General features: G+C 34.6%; 1 protein-coding gene across 11 annotated transcripts in view; it reads right to left on the reverse strand.

Annotated features, from left to right (window-relative positions):
• Positions 1–5,141: 5,141 nt before the first annotated feature.
• Positions 5,142–24,358, reverse strand: part of LOC141399378 (syntaxin-4-like) — a 41,505-nt gene continuing 22,288 nt past the window's right edge. For all 11 annotated transcript variants that reach the window (XM_073978011.1, XM_073978012.1, XM_073978005.1 and 8 more), the window contains exons 4-9: positions 13,212–13,299; positions 12,875–13,117; positions 12,686–12,759; positions 12,447–12,584; positions 5,491–5,601; positions 5,142–5,428 (exon numbers count right to left, since the gene is read on the reverse strand). In XM_073978011.1, coding sequence (XP_073834112.1) covers positions 5,357–5,428; positions 5,491–5,601; positions 12,447–12,584; positions 12,686–12,759; positions 12,875–13,117; positions 13,212–13,299 — 726 coding nt within the window. In that variant the 3' untranslated portion in view covers positions 5,142–5,356. The remainder of the gene's footprint in view (positions 5,429–5,490; positions 5,602–12,446; positions 12,585–12,685; positions 12,760–12,874; positions 13,118–13,211; positions 13,300–24,358) is intronic.

A 24,358-nucleotide genomic window follows, 5' to 3' on the forward strand; every position in this document is an offset into this window, starting at 1 on the left:
TGATATCTTCGTTATTTGGCCACCTACGCCAACCTACTTTGCATAATTGCAAAAATGGGATTTTCTACTTTCATAGTCAGGCTTTGCTTTTGAAAGGTCCCCAACCAAAGATTTGAAATTGGTTATTATAATTAAAAACGCAAAAATTAAAAGTTGGATTATATTAGGAACTATTGCGATGTATTCGTTGTTTGACCACCTACGACAACCTACTACGTTACATCGTTAGAAAGGTGATATTTTCTTCTTTCATTGTCAGGTTTTGCTTTTGGTATACCCCTTATAGAAGCTGTAATATTCGCTTTGAAAAAAACGTTGACTTTTTCTCCAAATAAGTTGTTTGCCCATTCCGATCCCTAAATATTATCCGACCATCACCAAAAACCATTACGCTTTTTCTCCTCCGGGATCCCCATCAACACCCAACGTTTGGCGATCAAAATTGCGACCTGTAGCGTGATTACAAGGTTTAGTGGAAAGGCGGACCGAGGGAGGGAGGTCGTACACACATAGACAGATCGACTCAGCTAGTAGTAGGCATTCATTTTGGTATATACATATACATAGGTATGGGTCTACGACCAATATTTCGATGCGTTACAAACTTTTTTGCAAAAACCAACTTATAATACATAGTAGGGTACATGGCACAATTACCCAGGTAGTGGCGTCGTAAAATTTTGAATATGTTATGTCAAAACTTTCTTTATGTTGTTGGGGAAATTACAACAAAAATATTTTTTTATAAAGGGATTTGACTTTCCATATTCGATCAGCTGGTGTGATACCACTACCTGGTAGTTCTGCCATGGTAGGGTATAAGAATTGTAGATTCATTTATTTCACTGTTTTTGGCAATAAGCCCACCTGATTATTATGTTTGTTGTCAATAACACTATTGTGATTTTAAATACAAAGATATTTAAATCAGAGTAATGAAAAGTCTATTATGTTTGTTTTCAAAAGTAGTCTATGGACCGACCTTGTGTAGGCCTTCGTTGGGCTCATGGAACTTATGTTCTGTATCGGCCATCTAAGTATGTACGTGGTAGGTAGTGATAGGGTGTTATTTTGTTTTCAAAATCATAATCATTCTTTTTCTAAGAATATTTTTTGAATGACCATTGAGGCAGGTGGAAACACTGTACCAATTTTGTGCACACAATGTTAATGTTATTGGTTGCGTTTAAGTCTCCATTTGACAATAGAACTCACATTAGTTATTGTTGTTGATATTGTTTTTATTTTTGTTGCTGTTATTGTTTACTAAAGTAAATTGTCATAACATCTATTTTTATTTGTGGGATATAATTCTAAAGTTATTTTTCTCAAAATGATAAGAAACACAAACAACTATTGTCGGAACAACCGCTGAGTAGTAGTTGTTCGCCATGTGACGAGTTTCAGATCGTATTGAAACGAATGTAGGAAGCACGAGATGAGATGATTTCACATAACGTTGAGATAACGATGTCAGGGGGATTCTCGTTAGATTCTGGCATGTAATTGTATGGCAGACAAGTGGTTTTTTTGTTGTGTTTTGGGATAATGGATCTGTGTTCTTGAATTTTGAAATGAGCTTTTTATTTTGTAGAACGTTAGCAATGGGGGAGAGATAAAATATACCGCACTTTTCTTGGATTAGTAACGAATTAAACAATAAAGGTCAATTGGCTGTAATAATTATTAATAAAAATAAGTACGGAATTCCAACAGTTAGCCCACAGTGGTCGTTGCTATTGGTGCACAGATAAAAATTGAAATTCAAATGTTTTGTAAAAAATATATGGTTTTCACGGGAAAGGGAAAGTACAAAAATCTAAATTTTTATTAGAGTAACAATTATTATTTTTTGTAATATTCGATAAAGTAAGATTAATTTTTGTAAATCCCTTTAGTTATTTTTTTGTGTGGAGGTGAGCTAAATGATCGACGATTTTTTTCAAGTGACCGGTTTCGCTGTTAAGCGGGTACACACCAACAGTTTTGACTGTCAATTTTCGGGAATATCGAATGCTGTCAAACTTTCCAACAATCATAAAATATTTTGTGGTCGCCTCATGACTGACAAAAATGAACGGCCACACTGGCAAGTAATTGATATTTGTGCAAAAATCGACAGTGAAAACTGATAGTGTGTACCCCTCTCTTTAGTTGCACAGCTCATTAGCATTGCATCAAGCCTGCCTGATAAGCTGGTTGGTGTGGAGGTTCCTTTGGACCTCTCTTTCTAGATCATGAAGATCTCTACTGACGTGTCTTGGTTGTTGAAGCCTATCCATTGAATTGTGACAGGGATGCTGACTGTGATAAGACTCAAGCAGGTACTACAGGGACAACATCAGTGAGTTTGTAGTCCTTGGGCAGGTGAGAACTGCGTCGACCCAGGTACAAAGAACAAACTGCGATGAGTTGCTTAGTGACACTCAATGGGGATACCTCCAAACAATCCAAAATACAGCCCTCAGACTGGCAACGGGCTGCCACTCCAAAACGCCCGAGACCATTTGCATCATGAATGCAAAATGCTGAGTGTCAAAAGACATTCTAAACTCCTCACGAAACAACACCAACTGAAATGTCTCTCCCCAAACCCTCCTAACCACCTCACTTTCATGAAGCCTCCCTCAGAAAAGGACACACCAATCAGGTGGGATTTCAGGAGGGACAAGCAGATCCCGCCCTCCCCCAAGCCATAGACCTAGCTCATACAAGTGCTGTCCAAGAAGTTCCAATCAGCGAGGAGGTAACCAAACTACCATGAGAGACCAGATGTATCCTGGCACAGCTCAGGTCAGGAATATCCAGGTACTTGAAATACAAAACGAGTGCCCAAACTGTGTACAGTCCCCGCACATCACTAGGCACCTTTTCACGTGCCCACAACACTGACACACGAATCGCTCTGGACACATCTAATCCAAGCTGCAATATTCCTGGGATTGGATGTGGATATGTAAATGTCTTATTTTTAACTTTCAATTTTCTTTTTCTCTTTATTTTTTTTTTCTTCTCTCGAACATTAATATTTGGAAAACCTGCAGGGACTACAACAACGACAACATCCTGTTGTGTTGATGCACCGGCAAATCCTTCGTCTCCTCATGAAGATGGTCCACAAGTGTCATGATGGTCTGCCCTGCCGAAACTACTCAACTAATCCCAGTAGATCTGTGGTTACATTCCAACAGGAAAAGTACATACACACATATAAATTGCTGTCACAATAACAACCACAACCGATATAAGATCAGAAGTGGGAAAAACATCCCCAGGTCTCTAACTGGCAGCACTTGGGTGTTGACAAAGAAACCTTTGTCGACCTCTAACAAAGCAATAGGCCGATCTGTGGTAAGCTACTGCGGCGCCAGCGTGGTATGCAAATGTTAACGCTGCACATTGGAAGAATATTTAAACCTGTCAGAATGCCACCCTATTGCAGTTCTTAGTGCGGCTTTCTGACAGGTTTGAATTTTGTTACTTCGTGGTGCACTTCTATTTACGGACCATAATGGCTCCGCATAGCTTACCACAGAACGGGTTGAGTCCTCGACTAATATGCGTGGAGATGGCGTGTAGCACTATTGTCGTGCGGTGCTGCATGCGGAACCCATGCTGATGGTCAGCAACTCGATATGTATTTCTACTGCTGGGGACGATTAAAGTCTCAATGGTATTTTCTACGGGCGACAAAAGCGAAATCGATCTGTACTATTCATCTTTGCTGGCATCCTTGACTGGCATCAGTAGCGAAACCATCCTGCCCATTTTCCAGACTTCGGAAACGATATGGGTGGCTGACGGCAGGTTGATAACTTTGTATGATTTAGCATTCAGGATGACATTCGCAATATCATCCATTGTGGTGGTTCATGCTCGGCAATAATATATCTAATGCGACGTAGTACTATTCTCTTCGCCTTGTCACTCCTGGGGTACTCGACAAACTGTCGATTGATATATCTTGCGCACCTCTTCTGGTCAGTCAGCGTAAGGTCGGCAAACATGAATGAGGTAATATTTTCCTTCTTTCCAGGGTTCGAGAGCGACTTAACCGTCGCCCACTTATTCCGGCTCCAATGTCGCAACTCTTCAGATTCCCCTATCAACCTGTTTACTACCAGTGTCAGCTCCCTGACTCTGGGGTCACTTGGGTTGGTACGACAAAGTTCATGACGCTTATTTGCTAATCTCGTCGCCTCTGCTGGGAAGTTTGTTCACACTTCCGATATTCGACCAACAGGTATATGGCGAGGGGCTGCAGCAGTGTTGATGTCTCGGAAAGTCCTTTCTGCTACCCGAACATCAGAAGGGTTGGGTAGATCTCTGAAGTGGTGATTATTAAACTCTCTGAAACTTGGTCAATGAAGGTGTTGTGGTCAGAGGTGATGAAATCGGGCGATCTACGGATGAAAACAATTATGGGGAGATGGTCTGAACCACGAGAATGAACGGGTTGCCATGACGTAATTTGTGAGACCAGGTATTTTGCTCTCAAGTACTGCTTCACCCGATAGAATTGTGTATTTCTGACTGACATGGTCTTGGGATTTCAATGCCCTCAGCGGAAATGTCATCCTCCCAAGCATTATATATGCTGCTGTCGCATTAGTCCGTGCTACTTTTGATCAAGCAGGAGGATTTTCGCTGGAGTTACCAATTCAACCATCGCTCTCAATTTGTTCTTTTTAGTCTATATTTTCCTCTTTGAACATATATTCGCCTTTGTGATGTCAAACAGTTCTTAACTTGTTCTTAACTAACTTTAAATGAAAGGTGCTTACACCTGGGACGTTTTTGCGGATTTTGAAAATACAATGTTCATAGATGAGAAAAATCAAAAAAAGTTCACATTTTTAGGATTATTTTAGGTTTTCACGATTTTCCGTTTTCAGGGAAATAAATCGTTGCGCCTTAGTTCGGATGGAGACTGCTTGTCCGCATAAATCATGACTAATCTACCCGCACTCTCTGTCTAGAGATGAGGAAGGCAGAGAGAAAACAGAAAAAGCATAAATGAACATACGATTTGCTTATCTTTCTACGATAGCCTATAGAAAGGATATGATCACATCTCTGTCAATATCGTTAATATTGTAAATAGATTTAGTTCCATTGATTAGGTTTAAATTAAAACTAGGTTTGTTCGCCATTAAGATTCTTTTGCATTTTGTGTATTCTTTGGACTTTAATACTTATTTTGTTTTTTTTATATATAATTTAAGCTTACAATAAATTAAAAACCTTAAAGAAAATGACAGCACACATTTGTTCTAACTTAAAATACATATAACAAATAACATTTACAATATATTTGGATTCCCGGAAAGCGGTGGTGGAAATTTGTTGACGGTTATCACAGGAAAACACCAATTAATATTAGCACCAATAACACAACAATTCCTATTAAAATTAGCATAATTTTTTTCTGCAAAAATATGATAATGAAAATTAGATAATTAAACGGATCAGAAATTGTTTAGAACATACCTTCCTAGCTTTTTTATGCAATTTGTCAGCCTTATCAAGTTCTTCAGCTCCTTTGTCAACATATAAAGTTGCCTGTTGCGCATGGAACTCTACACGTTGTATCACTTCACTCTGTAAAAGAGAAAATATCAAATTCAAATATGTTTCGAATACAGTTAACTTCTGAGTGGATTTTTAATAAAATATAAATAAATTTAAAACTATTCGTGGATTTTTTTAAATAAATTTAAAAAATAATCGTGGATTTTTTAAATAAATTTTAAAATAATTTAATAGTTGATTTTTAATAAAATATAAATAAATTTAAAACTAATCGCAGCCTTTAGGCTAAAGAGGGTATTTACACTTTGATACGACCAAAAATGTGCCTCATCGAAATAATGGTTTTAGACCCCAAGTATGTTTGTACGAAATGTGTTTCAGACAATTTTGAGTCGATCTAGCAATGTCCGTCCGTCTGTCTGTCTGTCTGTCGGTCTGTCTGGCTGGTGCGCACGATAACTCTCGAACAGATCAATCGATTCGGTTCAAATTTTGGATATCGAAATATTTTGTCCATATTCGATTTAAGTTCGAAGATGGGCCATATAGGTCCACTCCTTCAGGTACCTCCCCCACAAATGTTCAAAAATTGTCGCAAAACTTGTGCGCACGATAACTCTTGTAGGGAATAACCATTTTGGTCCATACTTTGCACATCGTGTTATTTCTACCAAACTTAGATGAGGTTCCAATATGGACTCAATCGGTCCACTCCTTCGGGTACCTCCCACACAAAATTTCGGAAAAGTTCAGTTTAGGATCTGGTCTCGAATCGCTTTGATTTTTGTTTACTCAAGTTCTATTCACCGTCCTCTATACGACGCTGTAAGTTTCATTAGGGGCAAGTCCATACTTCCTGAGAAAATAGCCTGAAAGTTACAAAAACCCCTATGACAACGTGTGTAGTGGTTGGAGCGCAAGATAACTCTCGAACGGATCTGCCGATTCGGTCCAAAATTTGGCCTTCGTAATATTTTGTCCAAACTTAGTTCAAGTTCAAAAATGGATTATATCGGTCCACTCCTTCCGGTACCTCCCCCACAAAAGTTCGAAAATGTTCGGAAAATTTGTGCGAACGATAACTCTTGAAGGAAGTAACCGATTTGGTCCATACTTTGCACAATATGAAATTTCTACCAAGCTTAGATGAAGTTCCAATATGGACTCAATCGGTAAACTCCTTCGAGTACCTCCCACACAAAATTTCGGAAAAGTTCAGTGTAGGACCTGCTCTCGAATCGCCTTGGTTTTTGTTGTAACATCTTGTATTCACTGTCCCCTATACGAAGATACATGTTTCCTCAGGGGCAAGTCCATACTTCCTGAAAAATAGCCTGAAAGTTGAAAAACAAACCCTATGACACTATGTTTATGGGTGGAAACGCAAGATAATTCTCGAACGGAAATTCCGATTCCGGCCAAAATTTGGCCTTCGTAATATTGTTTCCAAATTTAGTTTAAGTTCGTAGATAACGCATATCGGTCCACTCCTTCAGGTACCTACCCCACAAAAGTTCAAAAATATTCGGAAAAATTGTGCGCACGATAACTCTTGATGGGAGTGACCGATTTGGCCCACATTTTACACATAATATCATAATATCTACCAGATATAGATCAGGTTCGAATATGGACTATATTTGTCCACTCCATCCCGTACCTCCCGCACAAGATTTTGGATAAGTTCACTTTAAGCCCTGCTATTGAATCACTTTGATTTTTGTTGAAGCAACTTACATTCGCTGCCTCAATTACTTCAGGGGCAAGTCCATTCTTCTTGAGAAAACAGCCCGAAGCGTGTAAAAACCCCCTGTGGAACCCCCATGGTCTATGTCGGTCCATTCCTTTAAGTACCCCCTAAATACATAAGTTTTTTGTGAAAAAAGTGTTTCAATTTGCACAGGCTGAGGGTATATCTCTGTCGGCAAAGCGGACTGATACTTTTTTACTTGTTTAAATAAATTTAAAAATAATCGTAGATTTTTTAAATAAATTTAAAAATAATCGTAGATTTTTTAATTATGTAAATCAACAAATCTTGGATTTTTTAAACAGGTAAATTAAAAAATCGGGGGTTTTTTAAATATGTAAATTAAAAAATCGTGGATTTTTTAAATAAATTAAAAAAGTAATCGTGGATTTTTTAAATAAATTAAAAAAGTAATCGTGGATTTTTTAAATGAATTTAAAAATAATCGTGGTTTTCTAAATAAATTTAAAAAATAATCGTGGTTTTTTAAATAAATTAAAAAAAAATAATCGTGGTTTTTTAAATAAATTTAAAAATATTTGTGGATTTTTTAAATATTTGAATTTATTTAAAAAATCCACAATTTATGGATTTTTTAAATAAATTCAAATATAATAGTGGATTTGTTAAATAACTTTAAAATAATTGTGTATTTTTTAAATAAATTAAAAAAAAAAATCGCGGATTATTTTAATAATTTTTAAAATTTATGATAGATTTGTAAAATAATTTTTAAAACCTATCGTGGTGTTTTCAAATAATTTTTAAAATTTATGATGGATTTTTTTGAATAATTTTTAAAACTTATCGTGGATTTTTCACATAATTTTTAATATTTATCGTGGATTTTTCAAATAACTTTTAATATTTATCGTGGATTTTTCAAATAATTTTTAATATTTATCGTGGATTTTTCAAATAATTTTTAATATTTATCGTGGATTTTTCAAATATTTTTTAAAATTAAACGTGGATTTTTCAAATAATTTTTAATATTTATCGTGGATTTTTCAAATAATTTTTAAAATTGATCGTGGATTTTTCAATAATTTTTTAAATTTATCCATGGTAGAACAAATATAAGGTAAAGTAAATACTACAACAAATACAACTCGAACAACAACCACAAAGGAATTTGTTTTTGTTTGTAACGTTACTGCCAGTTGTATTTGTAAACAAAACAAGGAAATGTCTATAAATTATTGGAATTTAAAAAACTAATAATTTTTCTCATTTGGTTGAATATTTTGGAAAACATAAATGAAAATTCGTTACATTTTCAATTTTTATGTTTCCACATCATTCCACTAAATGCATAAATTCTCGCAGAAAGTAGAATTCTTGCAGAAAAGTTTGAGGTCGCTGGAAATTCATAGAAAAAGGAGAAGCTGTTTCAATGTTTTGTTTTAGAAATCAAAGAGCCCATGTTTATTACGGCTTTATTTTTTTTTTTTAAATTTTAACAAAATACCTCGTTCGAACTTGGAGGAGGATTCATATCATTGATATGAAGAAGTCTTTCTGGGAAATGGTTTTTTTCCGAATGATATATTTTTTTCTCAAAAAATATATTATAAAATGTCATATGAAATTTGACACTAACGTTACAACCCAGTTCAGTCAGCTGTGTGTTGCTGTTACCTTTTATTGTTCTACCATGATATTTATCATGGATTTTCAAATATTTTTTTAAAACTAATCTTGAATTTTTCAAATAATTAATATTTATCGTGGATTTTTAAAATAATTTTTAAAATTAATCGTGGATTTTTCAAATAATAAATATTTATTGTAGATTTTTCAAATAATTTTTAATACTTATAATGGATTTTTCAAATAATTTTTAATACTTATCATGGATTTTTGAAATAATTTTTAAAATTTATCGTGGATTTTTGAAATAATTTTTAAAATTTATCCTAATTTTTTAAAGTAATTTTTAAAAATGATAATTTTTGAAATTAACCCTGGATTTTTGAAATAATTTTTAAAATTCATCGTAACTTTTTAAAGCAATTTTTAAAAATGGTGATTTTTAAAATGTATCGTCGATTTTTCAAATAATTATTTCAAAATAATCATGGTTTTTTATAAATATGTATTTTTTAAATAATTATTTCCAAATAACAATGGATTTTTAATTATTAAAATATAATTTTTGAAATACATATTTTTACAGTCGTGGATTTTTTAAATAGAATTTTTATATAATTATCGGTTTATATTCATAGGTTTTATAATTGTAGATTTTTAAAATATTATTTTAAATTTTTAAAATATTTTTTACATAGTGGCGAATTTTTAAAATATTTGTTAAAAATAATCGTGGATTTTAAAATATTATTTTAAATCATGGTGCATTTTTAAAATATTTTTTAAATAATCGTGTATTTTTAAAATAGATTTGTTTAACAATCGTGTATTTTTTTTATAATCGTGTATTTTAAAAATATTTTAAAAATAGTTGTGAATTTTTCAAATAACATTTAAAAAATAATCGTGGGTTAGAAAAATAATTGTGAATTTTTAGAAAAATATTCAAATTTTTATTTATTTTTTAAATAATATTTCAAAAATAATTGTGGATATTATAGAATAATATATATTTTAAAACTTATTGTGGATTTTTAGAATAATACTTTAATTTTTATTTATTTATTTTATTTTTTTAATTAAATAATAATGTAATTATTTTTATAATTATGGATTTTTCAAATAATATTTTTAAAATACATAGTTATTTTTTAAGATAATATTTAAAAAATTATATATTTTTTAAATAATATTTTGAAAATAATCGTTGATTTTTAAAATAATATTGTTACGGAATTAGATTTAACTAATCTCCGTGTAGACGTTGTTTTATTCCCCACTCGATTTGTACCAAATAAAACAGGGTTCGTTTTACATTACGTTTCTACAATGCTTTATTTACTTTATACACTTATTCGGAACCGACTTTAATTACTATGCACACAGCTCGTCTCTAGTTAGCACGCAGTTCGTCTTTTCCCGATCTGTTCAGTTCAACGCTTAAAACACACCTAACTCGTCATTGCTAGTTCCACCTGAATTTATCTAAAACTTCCCTCGTTCAAGAATCCTCTAGAACACGTCTGGCAACACCTCGAATCTGTGCATCGAACACACAGACGTACATTCGCACTAAGGCCGCTATCAGACAATCTGCTTTTTCACATGTATGACATCAGCTGTTCTGTAGTATTAGTATACCCAAAGTGACAAGATACATGTGAAGACCAGACTCACATACATAGGCGTAGATCAACACAAGTGGACAGCACACTAATGACGTAATTACAACAACAAACAAATGCAACCCAGCAAAATAAATTGGAAGTAGTGCAATGTGGACTAGTTATGTCACGGCATGTTTTGATGCAGTTCACACGGAGTCGTGAAAAAGGCACTTCAGTCCTCACATTTTAACTGCATTTGGATGCAATCCAAAGAATCGCATCCACTTGTCACATTTTAACAACATTCGGATGCAGTTCAGCGGAGTCGTGAAAAAGGCGCTCCAATTCCTCACAATTTAACAGCATCCGGATGCAGTCTAAACGGAGTCGTGAAAAAGGCACTCTGTTCGCTACATTTTATTAGCAGTTGTTAGAGATCCCTACATGTGCATAAATCAGTTTGTACATCTCTACAGGCAGCGGATACATTTTACAAAAAGAGATAAGCGTGTTAACATTTCCAAACATTTGTTAATACAAACTAAATAATATTTAATATTTAATTTGTGAACATTTTTCCGGTAACTCACGAGAAGAAAATTTCCGAATGGAGTGCTGTTGGAGTACATGTCGAAAACTTAACTGGTGATGGGAAGACAATCCATTTAGCAGATGAAACAAAAACAGTTCAGCTTGGATTAAATGGAGAGCGGAGGAAACACGCATGTTTGTGATTGAATTCGATGGAGAATTTTCATAATTTGTGTTAATGTAATTAAAGTTCTTAATATTTTTGTTTTACACAAATAATAAATGCACTTTTTTTCTGGGATATTTTGTAATGGCTTGCACAATTTCCGCAGAATGCCTGTATCAAAACACGTGCTTTGGACTGCCTCCTATTCTACCCCAAAGGGTTAGTTAAAATGCTATGCCAAAGGGTCAGTTAAAATGCAGTGCCAGAGGGTTAGTTTAAATGCAGAGCCAAAGGGTCAGTTAAAATGCAGTGCAATGGACTGCCTCTTTCAGTAGTCACGCTCTTGTAAAAATCATGAGTGAAAATGTCAGTTACATTCGTAACAATATTATAAAAATAGTCGTGGATCGCTTAAATAATATTTTAAATATTTTATTTATTTTTAAAAATAATTCTCGATTTTTCACATAATATTTAAAAATTAATTTAGGATAATATTTAAAAAATAATCTTGAAATTAATAATAAATAATTAATATGAATAATATTTTAATTTCTATTATCTTTTTAAATAATGTTTAAAAAGATTCGTTTAAAAATTTTAAAATATATAAAAAATAGTCGTGAACTCGTTAAAAAATATTTTAAAACTACTTGCGGATTTTATAAATATGCGGATGCGGATTTTTTAATAATAATGCGGATTTTTTAATAATAATCGTGGATTTTTAAAATAATATTTTAAAAATAATTGTGGATTTCTTAGCAATAACTGTGTTGTTTTTAAGAATTTTTATTTTTATTTATTTTTTAAATAATGTTTAATTTTAAATAACATTTTAAAAATACTTGTGGAAGTAATAAACATTAAATAAAAATAAAAAATAATAAACATTAAAGAAAATAAATTAATAAAAATTAAAAAAATAAAAAAAAACATTTTAAAAATATTTTTTAAATAATCGTGATTTTTTAAATATTATTTTAAAAAGAAAATGTTAAAACTTTTTTAAAAAATGTTGAAATTAACATAATTATTAAAAAATAATAGTGGATTGTTAAAATATTTTGTTTTTTATTAATAATGAAATTTTATTATTATTATTATTATTATTATTTTTTAATTTTTTTATTTTATTTTACTTTTTCAATATGCTGGATTTTAATGTTTTTTCGTTTAATAATCCTGTATTCTTATAATATATTTTTAAAATCCAAATATGTTTTTTTTTAGAAATATGTCAAGTCCATCTTATAGGTTAACTTACCTGTTCTAGCACCAAATATTGTATCCGCAGAAACAAGGCGTGCACTTCCTCAATTGACTTCTCCAGCTTTTTCAATTCACTAAAACGATCAATGAGATCTCTCAGCGTTTTACGTTCCTTTTCAGTTTCTTCTAAAATCTAAAGAGTATGGCAAAATAAAAGTAGACGAGACTAAATTAAAAGCAAATACCGTATAATTTCCAAAAGCGTACAATAAAATCAATTCATCGGTAGCTTACATTGCCCACAAATAGATTTGTTGTTTTATTGCTAATCAGCTCTTCGATTTCCTCCTCTGTGGCATTGCAATTGACTGTGAGTAAAAGAAGAATAAGAACAACAATCAATCAAACGACGATTGTTAAATTTGATCTAACATATCATGTTGCTTGCTCGGCAGCTAGCTGCCTGTCTGCCTGACTACTCACTTATTTTCGATTGCATTTGCAAATGCTGTTTCAGTTTAGTCTCATAATTGTGTAGAAATTGTTCATTTTTCCGCCATATGTCTATGTAGTTCTGATGCAGGCCATAGAACAGGGTACGCTTCATACGTGACTCCAGGCTATAGTCATTTTCGGGTGGCAGATTGGCACGAAACTCTTGAAATTTTGTCATTAGAATATTACCCAGGCGGATGTTTTGTTTACGCAGGTCTTCCATTTCATTATCTGGGAGGAGGGAAGGGAAATCACATCGAAACTTGTTAATTAATATTATTAAAAAATTTAGTTCATTTTAAATGTCTGAAAAGTGTTGTTATACCATTTTTAATGGCCGTAGGTTGTACCATACGCGTCATAGTGTCCAGATTTGCTGCTAATTGAGCCAAATATGTGCGGATTTCTGAATACTGGAAATAAAATGATGGAGAAGAAGGGAATAGTTAATTAACACATTTCATGTACGATTTACGTAAGATTAGTGTTAAAAATTGTGATGATTTATATTCTCGTAAATGGTTTCTATGTATGTCTGTCTGTTGTCTGAAGTTTTTTACGATATACTATATTTTTGCCATAAGGCAAATAGTAAAAAAGTTTAATTTTTTAATTTAGAAATTACAATTTTTTAAATCTATATAAAATAGTTTTTATGCATGGATTGAGAAAAAATCTAATCCAGATTCAGATCGGGATACCATTTTTGGTTATTGCCTGTAAAAATTATGGCGATTTCCATTCTCATTATAAGAAACTACATCTTTGTGTTTATTTCAGCTTTAGTCCATATTTTGTTGTATTCAAGTATTTGAATAACAACAAAATGTTTTACAGTGGATATGAAATTGATTAGTTGCGGGCGGAGGGTAGGAAATACTATAGTTTCAGTTGTCACCAAACAACTTCATCAGTTCCCTTTTCCGCCGACTCTGTATCGATAAACAGGTCAATAAGCCCATCCAGCAAATTAAACAAAATGAGAAATTTGCTATATGGCCCTAAAACTGATTACCCTACAATTTGAGTCGAACTAAAGAATTTTATATCCACCACTGTTTTTATGTCGTCTTTGCATTGCAAAGAATGCGAACATAGGAGTGTTGCTTCAATAAGCGGGGGTAAAACAACGAGAAAGTTGTTGTTTTTGCATTACGCATTGATCAACAAGGCCGTGCTGATGCCTATTATTGTTGTTGGCGTTTTTTATTGTTGGACTGCAGAATTTTACATCTTTGTGTTTATTTCAGCTTTAGTCCATATTTTGTTGTATTCAAGTATTTGAATAACAACAAAATGTTTTACAGTGGATATGAAATTGACCTGTTTATCGATACAGAGTCGGCGGAAAAGGGAATTGATGAAGTTGTTTGGTGACAACTGAAACTATAGTATTTCCTACCCTCCGCCCGCAACTAATTAATTTCATATCCACTGTAAAACATTTTGTTGTTATTCAAATACTTGAATACAACAAAATATGGACTAAAGCTGAAATAAACACAAAGATGTAAAATTCTGCAGTCCAACAATAAAAAACGCCAACAACAATAATAGGCATCAGCACGGCCTTGTTGATCAATGCGTAATGCAAAAACAACAACTTTCTCGTTGTTTTACCCCCGCTTATTGAAGCAACACTCCTATGTTCGCATTCTTTGCAATGCAAAGACGACATAAAAACAGTGGTGGATAAAAATTCTTTAGTTCGACTCAAATTGTAGGGTAATCAGTTTTAGGGCCATATAGCAAATTTCTCATTTTGTTTAATTTGCTGGATGGGCTTATTGACCTGTTTATCGATACAGAGTCGGCGGAAAAGGGAACTGATGAAGTTGTTTGGTGACAACTGAAACTATAGTATTTCCTACCCTCCGCCCGCAACTAATCAATTTCATATCCACTGTAAAACATTTTGTTGTTATTCAAATACTTGAATACAACAAAATATGGACTAAAGCTGAAATAAACACAAAGATGTAAAATTCTGCAGTCCAACAATAAAAAACGCCAACAACTATAAGAAACTAATTTAAAAAAAAATTGTCAGTCGGGTTTATCAGCAGAGGTCCTTATGACTAAGGACATTTAACAGTTATCGAAAGATTTTGTTAATAGATTGAAATTTGAATGGGATACCTGATTTTTAAGTGTCAACTATATGTCCATTATTTTTGATGATTTAACTACCACACAACGACCCTGACTAGCATTAACATGACAAAGCGCAGGATTTATCCTGGTCCATCTTCCATCTCAAGTAGACACTGACTTCCCGTGGTGTCATGAGCGCTATGAAAAAACATGTGGCAGGTTTAAGATTATTCTAGGCGATTTCAATGTCAAAATGGGAAAGCACAATATCTTTGGTCCAACAGCCGGGAAATTCAGTGCCCACAATGAAACATCTGACAATGGAATGGATAGACTTCGTAAGCATGTGCATATGGCAGTTACCAGATCTAACCAGATTGTGATAGACGGAAGACATTCATTGAGAGTGTTGAATGTACGATCGAGGAGCAAACATCGACTTGAATCACTGCCACTGAGTAACGAACAAAGTATGAAAAGAACGTTGCAATCACAAGAGATAGCCACAGCATATTCCACTAAAACTAGCCAAATTGCTTAATGAAGGCACTCCTCATTCTAATAAAATATTGGGACAGTGCCAAAGTATTGCCGACTCCACACAAACAGCCTGAAAATCCATACTTGGATACCAGAGGCTTCCTTCAAGGAACAAATAGTATGACCAGTAGGGTCGTGTGGCTATAGAAGACAAGAATGCGGCGTGAAGGGCTACTCTGCAATCAGTAGCGACGCGTAGCGCATGGGAGTGGTATCAGAATGCAAAGAGAAAGTATGGGTATGGGATGCGTGGTACTTGCGCAAACAGATAAGGCAGTACTTGAGGTATTTGAGAGAAAAATCTTTTACACCTGCGTCAATGCTAAAACCCCAATTTTTTGTCGCCCCCGATTGTCAATTTCCCTATGGGACTCAATAGTACACAAATTGGAACTAGGGAAACCAAAACCATAGGTCAAAATATTGGAAGGTGTGAACGTGGTGTGCTCCTAAAGACGACATTTTTTTCGCAATTTTGGAAAATACGTCATTTTTGCAAAATTCTGGAGAAAGAAATAGCTATTTCTTGGAAACTATAACAGATCTTGTGTTCAATGTTTTTTTGGGTAGGTAGGATTGTGGTCTTTAAGAACAGTTTCTCAAAAATAATTTCCTGTAGCGAGAATGAATGAACTTTTGCCGATTAATACCAAAAATAAAGTTCATTCCATTTAATTATTAAAAAATGTCACGAACAAACAACTTTGATTTTTTTTTCTTGAAAAATTACTATGATGTGCAATTTTTTTTCTCAGAACATTATGTCCTGTTGTACGAAATGAATAACCTTTTGCTTATTAATAACTTGATGACGTATGGAATAAAGTTATATATTATATAAATTGATATATGTAAATTGATATATGCGATAAAATTGTTGAGAAACAAAAGCTTATGTCATGTTGATTATGTCGTGTGGCTTTAAAGCTCATTTTCAGTTATATATCAGCTTAAAGTAACTCTAATTTTTTTTCTAAAATCTCATATATAAAAACTTTTTTGCATGAATTTTTTTATCGAATCACCTTATGATTAAGATTTTATCTGATCATAGACAAAAGCTCATAAAAATAAGAGACAGGAATATAAGGTTGTAAAAAAGTTATAACCCTAACATACACTCAAGTCGATTTAGCAATGTCCGTCCGTCTTTTTGTCTGGCTACAGCGCACGGTAACCCTAGAACGGATTAACCGGTTTGGTCCACAAATTGGCTTTCGTAATATTTGGTCCAAACTTAGTTTAAGTTCGAAGATGGGCCAAATCGGTCCACTCCCTTGGGTACCTGCCCACAAAAGTTCAAAATTGTTCGCAAAAATTATGCGCACGATAACTCTCGAAGGGACTTATCGATTTGGTCCATACTTTGCACATTGTAATATTTCAACCAGACATAGATCAAGTTCGAATATGGACTATATCGGTGAACTCTTTCAGGTACCCCCCACACACAATTTCGAAAAGTGCAGTTTAAGACCTCCTCTCGAATCGTTCTGATATTTGTTGTAACGAATTGTATTCGCCGCCCCCATTACGGCGGTTTTTCAGGGACAAGTCCATACTTCCTGAGAAAATGGACCGAAAGTTGTAAAAACCCTCTATAGCACCATGTGTAGTGAATGACTCGCACGATAATTCTCGTACGGATGAACCGATTCGGTCCAAAATTTGACAATCGTACTATTTTGCGCTAAATAAAAACAAGTTCAAAGATGGACCATATCGGTTCACTCCTTCGGGTACCTTCCCCAAAATTAGACGATATTCGAAGGTGGTGCTTATAGGTCCACTCCTTCCGGTACCACCCCACAAAAGTTCGAAAATATTCGCTAAAACGAAACAACCGATTTGGTCCGATTTGGAAATTTTTAACCGAAGGTAATGCTAGTGGCTGTGTTTACAGTGTAACGCCTAAAAGTCTCATAGTTCGTTTTTGGGGTTCATTATTTAATCTTCATCATAATTTACACTATTCATCGTATTATCCATTGCATTAAATTATCATGAATCTTAAATTATCATGTTTTCGTATATGAATGATTTATTTGCATTCAAGTTTAACGGTCACAACAAAACTCCTAGTGGTACATAGTGGTACTGGAGTGATGTTTGCATGTTCCTGTCATGTGGTGACAGTTCAAGTGATCGTCGTCGATTGACAGTTTACCTGGCGAAATCTTATAAAAGGAGGTGCCTTTCACATACTCGGGGCAGTCGTCTGTTGACGATTGTCGAGGTAAGGTGGTTGGAGTCGAAGTATTCTAAACAATATTCCTTGGCTCATAGTGGGGACTGAACCACGGCGACGGGTGGGTGTGTAGCACTATACACTATTCTCTAGCTGTGTTGACGCTACTGAACCACGGCGACGGATGGGTACGTAGCAATACACACTATTCTCTAGCTGTGAGACGCGACTGAACCACGGCGACGGGTGGCTGAATAGCAATATACACTATTCTCTAGCTGTGCGGACGGACTACTAGACTGAACGTGGATACTCATCGGGCCGCCATCTTGTCAAGCTGCTGTCACCATTATTCGTCGATATCCATCGGGCCGCCGCTGCCACCATTTTCGTCGTTAGTCATCGAGCTGCCACATTGTCAAGCCGCTGCCACCATTATTCGTCGATATTTATCGGGCCGCCGCATTGTCAAGCCGCTGCCACCATTATTCGTCGATATTTATCGGGCCGCCGCACTGTCAAGCCACAGCCACAAGTATTCGTCGATATTCATCGGGCCGCCGCATTGTTAAGCCGCTGCCACTATTACTACGAGTCATCCAACGTTCAACACCGTATTCCTCATCGATATTCCTGATCCTGGCATTTCAATACAATTCCCAAAAATGCTTCGTCGTCGTGTATTGTCCTGAGAATTTGATTATGTTTAATGTGAACCCAGCAAACCAATCGTACCGATATCGTAACGAAATCGGAACAAATTCGGACGTTACGTCCGATATCTGATCCGAAATCGTAACGATATCTTAACGAAAGTTGTATAAAGTGGTTGACATAATTTCGGAACGAAATGTCGGAGCGAAATCGGATCGATTTCGATCAGAATTCGCAACGAAATCGGAAGAAAATCCTTGGGATATTCGAAATTCGAATTTTTTCCTCCGAATTTTCGTACAGATTTCTGAACGATTTCGGTATGATGTCGTATGAAAATCTGAGGTACCTTCCGAAATTTCGTAAAGATTTCTTAACGATTTTGGAATAATTTCGTATGATTATCGAAGGAAAAAATTTTTCTCTAATGCCTCTTTTTTTACTGATAAATTTTCTTTGTTATGTTTTTTATTGGAAGATTATAATTTCAAAGATATCTAATGATTTTCACTGTTGTTATCATTTTGTAGTTATAGTAGAACAATGCAAACTTTGTGTACGAATATGTTGAGTCTATCAGCACTAGCTTGAATTATTATATGTTGCATTTATATTTAAAATATTTAAAAAATGTATATGCGAATTTTATAACCAACCATTTTGTTTTTCGACAACAAACTAAAATGATGTTTGTTAGATATATACAAAAGGTGGCTGTTGTGGAAGAGAAATTTGTTTCCGACATATCGATCCGAATTCGTAACGAAATCGGAAGAAAAACATTAGCATATTCGAAGGGAAATTTACTTCCGACATTTTCTCCGAAATCGGAACGAAATCTGAACAAATTCCTCTACGAAAAATCGTATAGAAATCGATACGAAATCGGAACGATTTTGCTTCCGAAATTGTTCCGATATGTCGGACATCCGACATTTGGTTTGCTGGGTAGTGAAAAGTGTTTTTTATTAAATAAATTGTTTATAACGTTTTATGAAAAACATTGAGCTTCCCTCCTTCATGTCCCCAAATCAAAAATAAATTCTTGTGACGACCCTGGCCCCCGCTGAACCAACCCCAGATTTAAAGCGAAAACAAGTCGTCACAACAGCCATAAAATGTTTTTCGAAGGCAAGTACATGTTTCCTGATATATTGGTCCAAAAGTTCTAATTTATAAGTATGGTGCCCAACTGAAATGACAGGTGGGCGAGGTATCTATCGAGAGGAATGACTCCCAAAATAAGGCCCACTTCCAAAATTGACTACGCCGGTCCATCCCTTTAAAGTACCTCCCCCGCAAAACTTTTGAGCTTTAATCCAAATCCATATTTTTGTCGGTTTATACGCCCAAAAGTTTAAAAAACCATACATAAGGTTTTTTGGGAAATAAGTGTTATATGAGGTTTATGAAAACCCAAGAAGTATTTTTTTATTTCTGGGACCAATTTTTAATTTGTTTGAAATTTTTTTTTTCAAAAAGAAAATTAAAAAATTTTTCCCCAAAAAAATGTATTTTATGGTTGTTTATTGTTTGAACTTTTTTAATAGTTAGAACATATGAAAAACTCAAAAACACTCATATTTTGATGCAAATTATGAAAAATTTGAATGTTTTTACGAGTAATGTGTTATCTGTCGTAGAAAAAAACAAGTAAAAAAGTATCAGTCGGCTTTGCCGACAGAGATATACCCTCAGCCTGTGTATATTGAAACAATTTTTTTCCAAAATAGGTATGTATTTAGGGGGTTTTAAAAATTTTGGGCTATTGAACAGACAAAAATGTTGATTAGGATTAAAGATCAAAAGTTTTGCGGAGGAGATACTAAAAGGAATGGATCGACATTGCCCGTTATGGAAGTGGATCTCCAGCCGCAACATATGGTGCCATAGGGGGTTTTTACACTCTTCGGTCTGTTTGCTCAAGAAGTATGGACTTGCCCCTAAAAAAACTTTTACCATTGTAAATGAGGCAGCGAATGCAAGTTGCTTCAACAAAAATCAAAGTGATTCGATATCAGGTCTTAAAGTGAACTTATCCGAAATTTTGTGTGGGAGGTTCCGGATGGAGTTGACAAATATAGTCCATATTTGAACCTGATCTATATCTGGTAGATATATTAGGATGTGTAAAGTATAGACCAATTCGGCCACTCCCTTCAAGAGTTACCGTACGAACAATTTTTCCGAACATTTTTGAACTTTTGTGGGGGAGTTACCTTAAGGAGTGGACCGATATGGCTTATCTTCAAACTTAAACTATGTTTGGACAAAATATTACTAAGACCATAATTTGGACCGAATCAGCAGATCCGTTCGAGAGTTATCTTGCGCTCCAACCACCTTACACGGTGTCATAGGGGTTTTTTTGCAACTTTCATGCTATTTTCTCAGGAAGTATGGACTTGCCCCTGATGAAACTTGTACCGTCGTATGGAGAGCAGCGAATACAACTTGCTAAAACGAAAATCAAAGCGATTCGAGAGATGACCCTAAACTGAATTTTTCCGAAATTTTGTGTGGGAGGTACCCGAAGGAGTGGACCTATTGAGACCATATTGGAACCACATATTACTCTGGTAGAAAGTTTACACTATACAAAGTATGGACCAAATCGGTCACTCCCTTCAATAGTTATCGTGCGCACAAACTTTCCGAACATTTTTGAACTTTTGTGGGGGAGGTACCGGAAGGAGTGGACCGATGTAGCTCATCTTCGAACTTAAACTAAGTTTGGGCAAAATATTGCGGAAGCCAAAATTTGAAACGAATCGGTTCATCCGTTCGAGAGTTATCGTGCGCTCCAGCCAGCAGGACAGACAGACAGACAGACAGACGGACGGACATGGCTAGATCGACTCTAAATTGTCTGAAACACATTTCGTCCAAACTTACTTGGGGTCTAAAATCATTATTTCGATGAGGCACATTTTCATCGTATCAAAGTGTATATACCCTCCTTAGCCTAAAGGCTGAGGGTATAATTATGAAAATATCTCTATCCGTTCAGAAGTTACAGAGTTTTGAACAGGAAAAAACTATTCTAAACCACTGTGCGTCGTACGAACCACGAGCTGTAACAGTTATACAAAGGCATTGGCATAGTTGAACGTATCGAGTTGTAACTATTGCATTGGCAACGCAATATCACGAGTATGACCGATGATGAACTCTATTAAAAACATAGCTCCTATTTACTCGCGAGTGAAAATTTGGGGAGAGAGTGTAAGTTTTTTTTGGATATAATTTTTTTGGTGGGGTGGGGCAAATTTATTTAAGGGTGGGGTATGTTTTCGTTTGGCTGGGGGAAGGGGGCAATTTGCCCCCCTCATCTTTCTCGAATTCAAGACGAATTTCACTCGCGAGTGGAATTCGAGCGAATTAGAGCGGAGCTCTGATTAAAAAGGCATATAAATACGTGTGGCGGTAAAGGGAGAACGGGAAGGGTAAGGCTCCGATGGAGTAAACAAGTGAAAACCGAGATTCAAGTTTCATGAAATTCGAAATTGAGAAAGTAGAGTAGGAACTAGGGAGAAATAAAAATCATTTTTTAGTTCAGCATAAAAGACACATGCTCGGTATAGAGTCACCTATGTATGTAAGTAAAGGAAGTAAATTTTGTCTATTATCTCAATATATATGGACTGATCTACGAAGAATTATGTTGTAATAAGAATCACAAGAACAATATTTGGAACACAAACGATGCCCGAAAGCCCTTATCCTGCACTTAACCGAAATTTCTTGAACTTTTGTGGTATACTCGTAGTTACTAGAAGGAGTTAACCGGTATTAGTCTCCAAGATGGATTTTTACTTATTCTACATTTGAAAAATGTTGTACCAAATCGGTTACATCGTGCTAGTTGGTTTCTGGCATTTGGACGGACACCGCTAAGTCGACCTCAAATTGTCTGAAAAGGATTCATTTTTAATGAAAGTGTGGTCTGAAACCATTATTTTGTTGAGTCACTTATCAAAGTTGGTATAAGGTGGGTATATAAGCAGCCTTGCCTGCTTGCCTTGTTTGCTTCTGATAAAAGAATAAAAAAGAAAAGGGCAACCTAGTTCGAAAATTGGCTCGGCATTCTTTATTCTTTTATCAGAAGTAAGCAAGGCCAGCAGGCGAGGCTTCTTATGTACCTAGGCCTCTAAGGCTTTGCTTACTTCTGATAAAAGAATAAAAAAGGGTGGGGTAACCTAGGCTTGGCTCGGTCTTATTTATTCTTTTATCAGAAACAAGCAAGGCAGGCACACTCACCTATCACACTGAAAGACCGGATTTGATTTCCAGGCCAGACAACATCACATTGTCAGCGGTGAAAAAAAACTCTTCAGTGTAATGTAGACTATTTTCGGTGTATTTCAGCTACGTAAAACTCAATCCTTGTCCCTTCGGAGATATTGTAGGAACATACACATACATATGTATATAAAGTTGGTATAATACCATAATTTGCGTAAGTCTGACGATATAAAACTTCATAACATTTAATTGTTCATTCCGATGTTTCTATTGCAATGTTCTCTTTTAGATGACGACATCACTTTCTATTTAGTGAAAGAAATTCTGAACGTGATTAAAAATAAAAATAAGTACTGAAAATGATTGTAGAGACAGACTTGGTAGGGAAAAATCTTCAAAAATACTTTGTGCTTACAGATATGCCACTTGTATTTGATATGCCTGATAAGCTCTGATAACCATCAGCGAAATGATCGTTGCATATTGGTTGGATGTGTGGGACATCGCTAGATATTATTTTTCAATATAACCCTCTAGGTCATGATAGTTGAAGTGATTACATTAAAATACCCATATAGCTGAAGTTATTAAACTAATTAAAAATACTGGAACTTTATCGGTTCGTGTGCACATGATAAGGAATCTTATTCGAATGCCCTTTAATTTCCGCAAAAATCACAATTAAAACGTGTGCATCTTCTCCCTATCAGTGCTAATATTTAGCCATATTGATGGAAGAGTGCATTGTTTCTTATCTCTGTGTTCCCCAGGCGAACGTCATAACAATTTATTATTAATAAATATTTGTCAAGGTCATTCAGGTTTAGTGATTAATTTCTTTCATTGATTGAATAGCTTTTGTGGTGATAGATTAAATTTTTAATATAAACATTAACTGGTTGTATATGATGCAATATTAGAAACAGTACACGTTTTTTTAAAAATTTCTTTATAACTAATACATACATATATTATATTCTTATTTTCAGACGGATCTACACACATAAAAATATATCGTCACGTGGTAAGTATATTTGTCATTATTCGTATTTCTATTGAAAATAGTGTTGTCTTTAACATATCAAAAAATAAATCTCTGAAAATCCAATCAGACAGCTGATAACAAATCTATGTAGTTATTGATTTTTTTATTTTGTATTTTTTTCTTTTCTTTATAAAGTTAGTGGTCAAGTTCAGTTAAATAATAATAATTGATTTGTTCAGGGTTTTTGTTGAACAGAACTAAGAAGTACGTTGCACTCTGTGAATTATAGGAAATCAAGTTTTTTGTTGTCGTTTAAATATACAATGCTGCTCTAAACAACTAAAATGCTTCATTCAGATGTTATACTTGTATATTTCTGCAGAAAGGTCTTGAAATGTTTTTTTATTTTGAAAGTTTGATTAATTACACTGTGCAACAAATTGGAGATGAAAGCCCTTGTTGAGTATATACAGAACCCCGAAGGACAGATTCGCCGTGAGTCGAACTTTCGCGATATGGCGTGATGAATATTTTGCTGGAGACCCTAAAAGCCATCTCAAATCAGCGTTATATCTTTGTTCGCTGTTGTTTAAGCTTATATTTAAGATGACATGTCTTCAGTCAAATCAAATGAGGATTTTTTTCGTAGAACATTTCGACCTTCTAACTCGCTTCCTTCTATGTCCTTTTCGTCCTTTATTTCAAGAACCGTAATAAAAGTGGTACAAGATGACATTTTTCCGCTTCGAAATATTCTACAAAAATG

The sequence above is a fragment of the Musca autumnalis genome, unplaced genomic scaffold, assembly GCF_047663935.1.
Source record: "Musca autumnalis isolate F117 unplaced genomic scaffold, ASM4766393v1 scaffold_3, whole genome shotgun sequence".
Classification (NCBI taxonomy): domain Eukaryota; kingdom Metazoa; phylum Arthropoda; class Insecta; order Diptera; family Muscidae; genus Musca; species Musca autumnalis.